The sequence below is a fragment of the Oryctolagus cuniculus genome, chromosome 3, assembly GCF_051225735.1.
Source record: "Oryctolagus cuniculus isolate XC-2025 breed Fujian yellow rabbit chromosome 3, ASM5122573v1, whole genome shotgun sequence".
In the NCBI taxonomy this organism is placed as follows: Eukaryota; Metazoa; Chordata; class Mammalia; order Lagomorpha; family Leporidae; genus Oryctolagus; species Oryctolagus cuniculus.
The window spans coordinates 29,662,425-29,674,605 of record NC_142869.1 but is presented as its reverse complement, the minus strand read 5'-3'; the positions used below and the strand labels follow the sequence as shown (position 1 = coordinate 29,674,605).

The 12,181-nt window shown below is 39.3% G+C and overlaps 1 protein-coding gene across 2 annotated transcripts in view; it reads right to left on the bottom strand.

The window, feature by feature from the left end:
• Positions 1 to 12,181, bottom strand: part of ACADL (acyl-CoA dehydrogenase long chain) — a 46,636-nt gene that overhangs the window by 31,699 nt on the left and 2,756 nt on the right. For both annotated transcript variants that reach the window (XR_016231907.1, XM_051849171.3), the window contains exons 2-5: positions 8,921 to 9,076; positions 7,243 to 7,380; positions 5,168 to 5,332; positions 184 to 250 (exon numbers count right to left, since the gene is read on the bottom strand). Coding sequence is in view for 1 of the 2 variants with exons in the window: in XM_051849171.3 (XP_051705131.2) it covers positions 184 to 250; positions 5,168 to 5,332; positions 7,243 to 7,380; positions 8,921 to 9,076 (526 nt within the window). In the remaining variant the exon portion in view is untranslated. The remainder of the gene's footprint in view (positions 1 to 183; positions 251 to 5,167; positions 5,333 to 7,242; positions 7,381 to 8,920; positions 9,077 to 12,181) is intronic.

Here is a 12,181-nt window from a genome sequence, read left to right as displayed (position 1 = left end):
AGCTACCACAGATGTTAGTGGTGTAAATACAAATATAAAATAAATCTCTTATTGTCTCCAGAACAATTAAACCAATTCTTATGTGAATCCCTAGATCTAACAGAATCCACAATTAGTGGTATCTGAGACATTGTCACCATGGCATGACTCTGGAGAGAATGGCTACAGAAGTTGTTTACACACCTTGCTTCCATTGAGAATCCAATCACTTCCATCTTTTTTGGCATTTGTTCTGACTCCTTGTAAGTCACTGTAGTTGAAAGAAAAGATGAAAAATTCACCAGTTTGTAAAAACTAAATTATCCAAGTGCTGTTACATAACATATACAATCTGATGATTTAAACTTATTGTACTAGTATAAAAATTCTATTAGGAATATTCACACAATTGTTCACAACCTTGACTGTTGTATTACAGGCTAAAGCACTTACACAAATGAATATGTGATTAACATTACATAGACTAGCTAGATTTTACAGAGTCCAACAAAGCTCAACTAACATTCAAGCCTCTAAATCACATTCAGATGACATTTCAAGACTCACTATATCACTGAGATTACAGGTCAGCAGGTACTTATCTGCTTTTTTTTTTTTTTTTTTTAAGATTTATATATTCATTTCAAAGACAGAGTGACAGAGAGTGAGAGGGAGAGACAGAGAGAAATCTATCTGTTCATTCACTTGCCAAATGGTTGGAATATCTGGGGCTGGATCAGGCTGAAACCAGAACTCCATCCAGGTCTTTCACATGGGTGATCGGGGCCCAAGCACTTGACCATCCTTCGCTCCTTTCCCAGATACATTAGCAGGGAAGCACAATAGCAGGGACTTGAAACAGCACTCTGATATGGAATCACAAACAGTGGCTTAAACTGCTGTGCCACAATGCCAGTTCCCTAATTATCTGCTTTTATATTCTCAATTCCTTCCCTTGTCTCTGTTCATTAAAAGTTGAGCTATTTAAAAGCCTATGTCTAGTGGAGGATGGCCCAAATGCTTGGGCGCCTGCAAACGTGGGAGACCAGGAGAAGCACCTGGCTCCTGGCTTCGGATCAGCACAGCGCGCCAGTTGTAGTGGCCATTTGAGGGGTGAGCCAACGGAAGGAAGACCTTTCTCTCTGTCTCTCTCACTGTCTAACTCTGTCAAATTAAAAAAAAAAAAAGCCTATGTCTCAAATGCCATTTCCTCTAAAAACCTATGCTAAAAGTAGAATAATTTTCTAAATATAAGCAAATATTCATAATTAAAATATTAAAAATATATCTCAATTTCACTGATATAGACAGTGAGACTCAGATTTTACCCAAGACCACAGGGTTGGTGTCAGGGCACCCTAGCATCAATGCAATCAATTTGCTATAGGAACTTGGTTACAATACTCCATTGCTTTTCTGTTTTCTACAGAGGGATGCTATTATCCCTGTAACAAATATCAGAGTAAAATGCAAATATCAATATGAAAGCATCTATAAAATGCTAAGCTATCATACAAATACACATAATAATACATAATGAAACCTTGTATCTATACGGAAGGGGAAATAGCCAATGAATCTCTGGATAATCTCTAGCAATTATAACTTTTTTTTCCCCTGTGGAGGCCAATTCAAAATAAGAATAGACAGTGAACAAACCATCTTTACAGGCAGGCAAAATGAACTATGTCCCATCTTCTCTTTTCTTTCCCTCTCTCATGTTTTTCCTTATTTTTCATCAGAATTCAACACTCTAATATTCTTCACTTACAGTTTTCGTTTTTTTTACATTCACTTACTCATAAGGATCTTTTCTTCACTTCTCTAAATATCTGATTGATTTGCTCTCCTGAGTCACTGAACTTCTCCCAAAAAATTTACCTCTTTTCTTTATTCTCATTCTTGGTTTCTTCAATTACACACACCTAACCACAGTTGAAGGCAGGGAATTTATAGGAATCTGAATTGAGCCTTTGTTCCTTTGTATAAGTTAGGGATAAATCTAGATCTGCCACTTACTCTGTTGTCTCTAGATGACAGCTAAATAATGCATGGTTTGGAATTGGCTCACTCTAATCACACAGCTAATATGACTCAGAATTTGGTAGTCAACTAACTTAGAGAACAAAATTAAAAGCAAAGGAAGATCAGGTTTCTACTTGTTTATATGCCATTTTTAGGCAACAGAAATGAAGAAAAATCTTTTCTGTTATGAAATTATCGGTACTGGCCTATAATAATGGCTTTGTATCTGGGAAATATAAATATAATTTAAGCCTATTGCCAAGTGACACTGCAGACTATTAAGAAATTTAAACAGCACTGCTAAAAACAGCAGAGCCCAACCTTTGCAGAAATAGCCTTAGATTCCCAATTACTGCTTTTGCTGCATCCTTTTTTCCTCTAAATTGCATGCTTTCTGTAGGCCCATAAGCCAACATAAAGCATTTCCTTTATGGTGCAAGCCTGACAAACTAGTGTCCCCATTCACCACCCACTTCTGACACAGACTGTGTTCTGTTTTCTCAATATCTTACTCCATTCTAAAGTAACTTCTGCCCCTCCACTCCACGGAAGTCACAATGAAAAGACCAGCAGTGGCCTGCCGCCACCTCTTCTACATTCTCAATGTCTTAGAGGCCTTCCTGTTAATAACTCGTCCCTTCTATCCTAATAGATTTCAGACATGGCATGCATCTAGATTTCCTACAAGCTCTCAATCATTTCTGTAAGTGTTACTACATCTTCTTCAGTAATTACAAAAAAAGCCATAATACCCCAGGTTTCTTCCTTGGGTCTTTCTTATACTTTCACGTTTCCCCTATTAGGCCCTGCTATAGAGAAGCCCACAAGCCTCATGCCTGAATAAATGGTTCCTTCTTTCTTGATCTCAAATCTATTTAAATACAAGCACTTTTTCTAGGCCTTTCTTAGCATTCATAGATAAATTTGCTTTTACCTACCCCACTAAATACACAATATTATTAGTTGTTAGCACACTACTCTATTCCTTTTATAGTACTTATACAAATTTATAACTACAAATATATTTACTTGCTTCTTGTCACTCTTCTTAAAACACAAAAAAGGGGCTGGTGCTGTGGGGTAGAGGGTGAAGCCAGTGCCTGCACTGTTGGCATTCCATATGAGTGCTGGTTCGAGCCCCGGCTGCTCTGCTATGTCCTGGGAAAGCAGTAGAAGATGGCCAAAGTCCTTGGGCCCCTGCACCCATGTGGGAGACCCAGAATAAACTCCTGACTCCTGGCTTCAGATTGGCCCAGCTCTGGCTTTTGTGGCCATTTGGGAAGTGTACCAGCGAATGGAAGACTTCTCTCTCTCTCTGCCTCTCAAATACATAAATACATCTTAAAAAAAAAAAAACAACACTCCCCTCCCATACATGTTTTGTTCATCACTGTACAAGTGACATATTAAAGGTATACTGGTCACCAAATCACCAGCAAACGACTGAACAAATGATATTTATTCCCCTTGCACTGACTCTTGGTTGTATATGACTTTTAAAATCTATCACCAAGATTGTGTTGTGGTGTGATAGGCTAAGACTCTGCCAACAGAACCAGCATCCCATATGGATGCTGGCTTGTGTCCTGGCTGCTCCTGGGAAAGCAGTGGAAGATGGCCCAAGCAGAAGATGGCCCTGCACCCATGTGGTAGACTCAGAAAAGTCTCCTAACCTCTGGCTTTGGATCGTCCTGGCTCTGGCCATTGTGGCCATTTGGGTAGTGAACTAATAGATGAAAGGTCTTTCTCTCTGTCCCTCCCTCTCTGGGTCTATAGCTCTACTTTTCAAATAAATAAATAAATCTTTTAATAAAACAAAACAAAAACTTATTGCCACCTCAGCCTGTCTCAACAGTTCCAAATATATATTGCTGTGGGTTTTTTTTTAAAAGATTTATTTTATTTATTTGAAAGATTTATGGAGAGATAGAGAGATTTTCCATCCCCAGATGACCGCAATGGCTGGGTATGGGCTACAAAGCCAGGAGCCAGGATCTTCATCAGGGTCTCCCACATGGGATGCAGAAACCCAAGCAATTGGGCCATCCTCAGCTCCTTTTCCAGGCATATTAGCAGGGAGTTGGGTGGGAAGTGGAGCAGCTGGGGCTTAAACCTGTTAGGAAAAGAATTGCAGATCGGTGCCTTCTCACACGGGGCACCAAAATGTTAGGAAAACAGGAGAATAGAGCAGGCAGTGTACGAATGTACAGCCAGAACAAATTTATTTAGAAAAAATAAATTCGTAGAAGTTGGTGACCAACTGCCTGTGTGGGTATTGACTTTGATGGAACACAAGGCAGAAGGCACCAACCCCCAGGGGCTGTCTTTTTAAGGAGGGCTAGGGTGGAGTTGGGGGTAGGGGGCTGAAGGCGGAGGGGAATTCCTGGAATTAGGAGGGGCCTTGGGAATCCAGAAAAGAATGCAGGGTGGGGTAGGGAGGCAAGAGGGTGTGAGACCCAATTGAGATTCAAGGGCAAGGAATACATTCCAATGTTTATCTATCTTTTGGGCAATGAGCAAGAATGGCTGAGGCTTATGTCCTTGTTCCATCACATATTATATGCTTTATTTGCTTATAACCTATACACATCATTCATATACTTTAAATCATCTTTAGATTACTTACACTACATGACAAAACGTGAGGGTTGTGTAAATACTAGCTGTATTGTTTGGGGAATGCTGATAAAAAAAACTATGCATGTTCAGTATGGAAGCAATTTTTCTCTCCCTCAAATATTTTCTTTTATAAGATTTATTTTATTTATTTGAAAGGAAGAGTTACAGAGAGGCAGAGGCAGGGAGACAGAGAGAAAGGTCTTCCATCACTCACCAGATGCTTACAACAGTCAGAGCTGCGCTGATCCAAAGCCAGGAGCCAGGAGATTCCTCCCATTCTCCTGCGCGGGTGCTGGGGCCCAAAGACTGCTTTCCCAGGCCAAGGCAGAGAGCTGGATTGGAAATGGAGCAGCCAGGACTCAAGCTGGCGCCCATATGGGAGCTACAGATCGGGTAACCCGCCACTGCGCCTCAGCTAGCACCTCAAATATTTTCAATCTGCAGACTGAATCTGCAGATAAGAGAAGACTGACTCTACTGAAGAAATGTTTGCTCATAAGTCCCAGCTTCTAAGAATTGAAAACAAGCTCATCAGCTCACTTACCTTCCAGCCCCCGGCTCTGTCATTGCTATGGCACCAATACATTTGCCTGCAGTCATCTGGGGGATGAAGCGCTTAATCTGTTCTTCTGTGCCATAGTTTGCAATATAGGGCATGACGATATCTGAATGAAGACTAAAACCTGGGCCTGTACAATTTGAATATGCTCTTAGAAAAACAAAGAGAAAACAGTTACTCTGTTGTGCTTTTAGTTTCCTTAAGTTAAAAATAATTAATGTGAAAAATATTAACCCAATAAGGCCCAAGTTTTCAATTCTGTGAATATTTCAACAAAATTGACACTGCTGCAAATTTACTATCGGTGATATATTTATGGCTTAAATTTATCATATTGTATGGTACTAGCCTGACTTCTCAAAAACTTGTAACTTTCTTGAATGTTATCTGTTTTCACTTGTCTTCTTTTTTTATTTTTTATTTTTTGACAGAGTTAGACAGTGAGAGAGGGAGACAAAGAGAAAGGTCTTCCTTCCATTGGTTCACCCCTCAAATGGCTGCTACAGCTGGCGCGCTTCGCCAATCCAAAGCCAGGAGCCAGGTGCCTCTTCCTGGTTTCCCATGCAGGTGCAGGGCCCAAGCACCTGGGCCATCCAGCAGAGAGCTGGATTGGAAGAGGAGCAATCGGGACAGAATCTGGCACCCCAACAGGGATTAGAACCCGGGGTGCCGGCGCCGCAGGTGGAAGATTAGCCCAATGAGCCGCGGTGCCTGCCTGTTTTCACTATTCTTCTGAATGCTGGTTCTAACATAATCACAGTTACTCTAATAGTTCAATGAATAACTTATTTAATGAATTTAAAATATTAATCACCTATAAAACACAACACTATAGTTATGATGGCAAATCACCTTTGTCATAAATACATTTTCTAACATGGACATCATTGTGGTATAAATTTTTTATTTTTCTGTTTTCTTTTTAAATTATGACATAAAAAATCCTTTGTTTATATACTTTCAAAAGTATGATTTTTTTTATTTAATTTATTCATTTGAAAGGGAGATAGATAGAGTGATTTCCCATCTACTGGTTCAATTCAAATGCCCCCAACACCTAGGGCTGGCCCAGGCCGAAGCCAGGAGCTTATGGCAGGCAGCCAAAAGCTCATCACCTGCTACCCGCCCTGGTATATGTAAGCAGGAAGCTGGACTTGAGATTTGAGCTGAGATTCAAACCTAGGCACTCAATAAGGGATGCTGGTTCAAGTGGCATATTAACTGCTGCACCAATCATCCACCCCATACATTATAATCTTAAATAGCTACAAAGTAGTACAAATGGTTTATGTACCATGATTTACTTATTTATTCTTCTATCACTGGATATTTACATGACAATGGTTTCTGAAGAAATATTCTATTTTTCCTATTATTTCCTTAAGATAAATTCTCCAAAGTGACATCCTAGGTTAAAGATCAGGAATGTTTCCATTTGTTCACACACACACACATACACACACATATATGTATCTTTTTAATCCCCAAAATGTTTATTCTAATTTATAATGCCAGCAATAGAGATGAATATAGCACTTTCACTATGATTTTGTTAGCACTTGGCATTACAAGTTTTCATTTTCACTGATTTTTTTAGATACTCCAAATGATACTCAAGGTCAATTTGTTTTGCAGTCGGTTGCTAGTAATAATAATCTTTTTTATTAAAAAATACTTGCAGTTTTTTTGATAAATTATTTCTTCAAATCTTTTACCCATTTTTTTTATCTGAAATGTTTATTCTTACAAACTTTTAGTGTATTTGATGGAAACACGTTTCTCCTCTGGTGTTGTTTCAAATATTTTGAAAGGGAACAAAAAATATACATTGATCAGAAATAAAGCTACCTCTCTGATGTTTTAATACTATGTATTTCAGCAACTTAAAAGGGGGACTTTCTTCCCACACCTAAAAAATATGTCGTAGTATATGGTATACTGTTTACATTTTGTACTGAATTTTCAATTTTCCAAGATTAGAAAGCATTTTTTAATCATCTCAGTAAGGTGAGCCATGAATTTACCAAACAAGACTGAGTTTCAAAGGTCTCCATACTTACTGTTCCTCCCAAACAATGGCTGATGAGAACAAGTCCCCCCCAATACCACCATGATGTTCTGCAATATTGACACCGAGCAGTCCTTGTTTTCCAGCTTTCTCCCAAAGCTCCCTACTCACTTCTCCAGCCTTCTCCCACCTGCAAATAACAAATACTTTAAAATTAGACAACTTTAAATTATTGAAATGGTTACCACTTTAAATTTGTGCACAACTGTGTAGAAATGGATCCTTAACTTAAGGTAATTTCTGACAATGGTCATACTCTTCTGTTTGCCTGACTCTTTCTTCATTTCTCCTCCTCATTTTTCTCTTCTTTACTTTCTCCTATTTGTCACTTTCTCCCCCATCCCTTGTCTGTTACCTGGAACTGAAAATTATACCTACTGATTCTCAGGGTATAGCTTCGCTCAGTTGGTGTTCTTAGGTTGCATGCTTAGCTGTGCTGTGTAGTTATGGGAATCTGCCCACCCAACTTCTTTGGTAACAGCAGTTCTCTGCTTGTTTCCTTAAAGTGCTGAACTTATGGGAGGAGCAAATCACGGGTGACATGAGCAGGCAACCTCATTATATTAATTAGGAACAGAAAAAAACATGGCAACTTGCAGCATGGTGCTTCCAATGAATTTCAGAAAACATGAGATATTTGGGTAAGGCTTTGCAAACTTGCTTTTCTTCCTTGTAGATGACCATCCGTGTCATAAAGAGCAAACAACTAGGTGTTGACAAGTAAATCTGAGCATTTGTGCGTCTGTGTTTCTTCTAAGTGGTAAATGCTAAGATACAAGGTATCTGAAGATACTAAGTGAAGGTAGATACAGACAAAACATTTTAAAAGAAAGAATAATCATCAAGTGTGTTTTGATATAGTTATTACCTGAAGAAGCTTTAGAGATATTTTATGATTGGTCACAAATCAATTTTTTTTATTTTTTAACTTCAAGCACTCCTCAACAATTTTTCTGTAAGAAAATATAAATGCAGTGGCAGAATACACAAAAAAGATTCTCCTATGACAAAATATATGGTATTTCTCTTGTCTTTAAGAACTGAATTGCTTTTTGCCACACTATTCAGAACTTCTGAGTGTAGCTAATTTTGGTCTTTTTTTAATCAAAAAATACTAATAAAAACATAATAGAAGCTGTATTTAAAAACATTTTAAAATCATTCTAAATGGAGTAGAGTATTGGCATTGAGTGCATTCTGGAGATATAGCAAAATTCTATTTTAGTAGAAATGATGGTTGTTTGGTCAACAAGGTAATCAGCAATTAATTAGCTAATGAAATACCTAGTAGTAAAAATACTCAGAGGTGGCCAATTGCTTACTAAGACTTCCCATTATGCTAGCCTTTAAGCTTTTTCATATTTTAACGCATTACCAAAGCAGAAAAAGAAAGAATACGAAGTTGACTAGTATTTTATTGCTACTTTTCAAAAATACTATTCTTGGATTAAGTTGCAGATTCTCAAATTTTCCCACGATTGAATTGTACATTTCAAAACTCATGAACTAACTGAGGAATCTTCAGATCTGTCAGTATCAAGCCGAAGAGTAATAAAATGCTTATACAACACTGAACACAGTATTTTTCCAGTACAACACATAGCATTCTAAGCAGGGGTCCTTTTTGTCCTCCTAGTGTACATTATAATAGAGGAAAATGTGCCACTTACTCAGAGTGATGAGGAACCACTTCTTCTTGAAAAAATTTCCTTACACTTTCTCGGAAAATGTCATGGTCTGAAGAAAAGATTCTTCTAATTCCTATGTCTGTCATTTTTTTAGCAGAATGAGTTTCCAGACGTTCTTCTGCTCCAGAATGAGAGCATCTTAAAAAAAATATGCATTAAAGAAAAGTAAGTGAATTATTCTTCATATTCAAATCAATGCCACTAAGCACGATGGAACCTTGACTTCTTTCCCGGAGACATAATTTGTTACTTTTTAAAGATTGTTGGGCAGGCGTTTAGCACAGTGGTCAAGATGCCACTTGAGCAGGGCTGGTGCTGTGCTGGCATCCCATATGGGCACCGGTTCGGGTCCCGGCTGCTCCTCTTCCAATCCAGCTCCCTGCTAATGGCCTGAGAAAGCAGGAGAAGATGACCCAAGAGCTTGGGTTCCTGCACCCACATGGGAGACCTGGAAGAAGCTCCTGGCTCCTGGCCTAGATCCAGATGTTGCAGCCATCTGGGGAGTGAACCAGCAAATCAAAGAGCTCTCTCTCTCTCTCTGTAGCTCTGCCTTTCAAATAAATAAATAAACAAAAGCCATCTTTGGGCTGGTGTCATGGCTCACTTGGTTAATCCTCTGCCTGCAGTGCCAGCATCCCATATGGGCGCAGGGTTCTAGTCCTGGTTGCTACTCTTCCAGTCCAGCTCTCTGCTGTGGCCCGGGAGGGCAGTGGAGGTTGGCCCAAGTGTTTGGGCTCCTGCACTCGAAAGGGAGACCAGGAAGAAGCACCTGGCCCCTGGCTTCGGATCGGCACAGCGCTGGCCGTAGCGGCCATTAGGGGAGTGAACCAACAGAAGGAAGACCTTCCTCTCTGTCTCTCTCACTGTCTATAACACTACTTGTCAAATAAAAAAAAATTTAAAAAAAAAAAGATTATTTGTCTGAAAGTCAGAGTTACAGAAAGAGAGAGCAAGAGAGATCTTCCATCCACTGGTTCACTCCCAAGATGACCACAACGACCAGGACTGGGCCAGGAAGAAGCCAGAAGCTTTATCTGGCTCTCTCACATGGGTGGCAGGTAACCAAACACTTGGGCCATCATCTGCTGGTTTTCTCAGGCCATTAGTAGGGAACTGGATTGTAAGTGGAATATTTGGGACACAAACCTGCACCCATATGGGATACTGGCAACACAGGCAGCAGCTTTACCCACTATATGACAAAACCAGCCTCCAGAAATATACTTTAGCAGCAAGTAGTATATGAAATAAATGACAAACCTCAGTTCAAATTTAAGCATCATCACTTCTGATAGGATCTCCTTACCTAGCTAGAATGAAGTACTTTGTCATTACTCAACCGAGTTTCCACCACCTAATCTATAAGAAGCTTAATACTCAGAACTAACAGATCTGCATTGAGGTGAAATACTGTGCTGTCATATGGCACATGGATTAACTTATGTACAATACTACAATATAATAGTACTCTTAGTTTTCTTGTTCTGTACAATATTTAATGTAAACCCTCCAAAATTAGTACTCTGTCCAGAATCATACAATCCCAAATGATACATGTGTTCATTTTACTGCCACATTCCAAAGCCAATCTAGATGTAAATCAAAATGCCTATTCTCTATATTTGTATGGAATTACTCAGTGTGTTCAGAATTCACCTATGCTCTACTTTCCCACCCTTAAAGCCTTATGCTGATGATTCTTGATTAAGGGTGGAAACTAATCTAAGGATGGCGTCAGAAAGTCATTAGGTCATTGAGGTCTTGTCCTTGGCAGATAGTTCTCCTAAGTGTTGGTTACAAAATCTAAACCTGCTTCCTGGCTCACCCCGTGCTCCTCTGCACACACTGTGCCACTGTCAACCTTCACTAGATGCCAGATTCAAGGGGCCTCCAGATCTTGAACTGGAAACTCCCAATATGTAAGACAAAATACTTCTCTTTTCCAAGCAGCTCCTTTCAGGCATTCTGCTTAAAGTGAAGAAAAGGTGACTAACACACCCTTTCCCAGCCCTTCACTCGCACACATCAAGCTTAACATAGGAGTAGTTAGTTAACAGTTCTTTTAGCTCGATGGTCTTTAGATTTAGTTTTCCCTGAGATACACCTGAAAGGAATGTTTTAAAAATCTGTGCACTAGATTTACAGTATCAAGCTCACATATAAAACTTTATCATATATTCAAATAATGCCAAAAGATATTTTCCTAATTTACATTAAACTCTGATTTGGGTTTCTCTTTTCTTTAGTTGGTTCCTGTTTTTTTTCTTGTCGCTCTCCAGAAAAGAACTATTTCATATAATTTATCAGAATGACTTCAAAGCTTTTTCCCCCAGTTTGTTACTAAACATTGCAACATATTTCTAAGGTGTTCCTAATTATAGTTTCTCAAGGTTATAATATGTCCATTTACTGTACTAAATCAGTCTTGTTGGCATTTAGGTAGGTAGCTTTAACCATTTTCCCCCTCAAACTCTGTTCTAGTTTATGTAACTTTGCTTAATCTATGGACTGAATTATGTCACCCACATACTGAAACCCTATCCCAAAATGTGACTGAATTTGAAGACAGAGTTTTCTGGAGGTAATTAAGGTTCAATGCATTCAGAAGGGTGGAGTCTTAATCTGACAGGATTGGTGGCTTTATAAGAAAAAGATTCTCTCCTTCATGCAGGCATGAAGGAAAGGCCATCTGAGGGCACAGTGAGAAGGTGGCAGTCTGGAAGTCAGGAAGAGAGACCTCACCAGGAAATAAATCACCTGGCCACTTGACCTTTGAACTTCCCAAGCTCTAGAACTGTGAGAAATCAATTTGTATTAAGTCACCCAGTCTATTTTTTTTACTATAACAGCCAAATGTATCCCTTTAGTGCCATGCTGTGCGTGTTATCTTTTATATGCAACTTTTAGTTGAGTTTTATTTGTTAAAACAATCTGATGGTGGGTATTTGGCCTAGCGGTTAGGTGGCCAGTTTGGGACACCTGCATTCCATACAGGAGTACCTGTATTTGAATCCCAGATTCATTTATGATTCCAACTTTCAGTTTCCTGCTAATGAGCACCCTGGGAAGCATCAGGTGATGGTTCAAGTAACTGGGTCCTTGCCACCAACAAGGGAGACTTGGATTGGGTTGCCAGCCCCCAGCTTCGACCTCGTCCAGCCTCAGCCTTGCATGCATTTGGTGAGTGAACCAGCAGATAGGAGCTCTCTCTCTGTGCCTCTCAAATAAATTTAAAAAAAATTT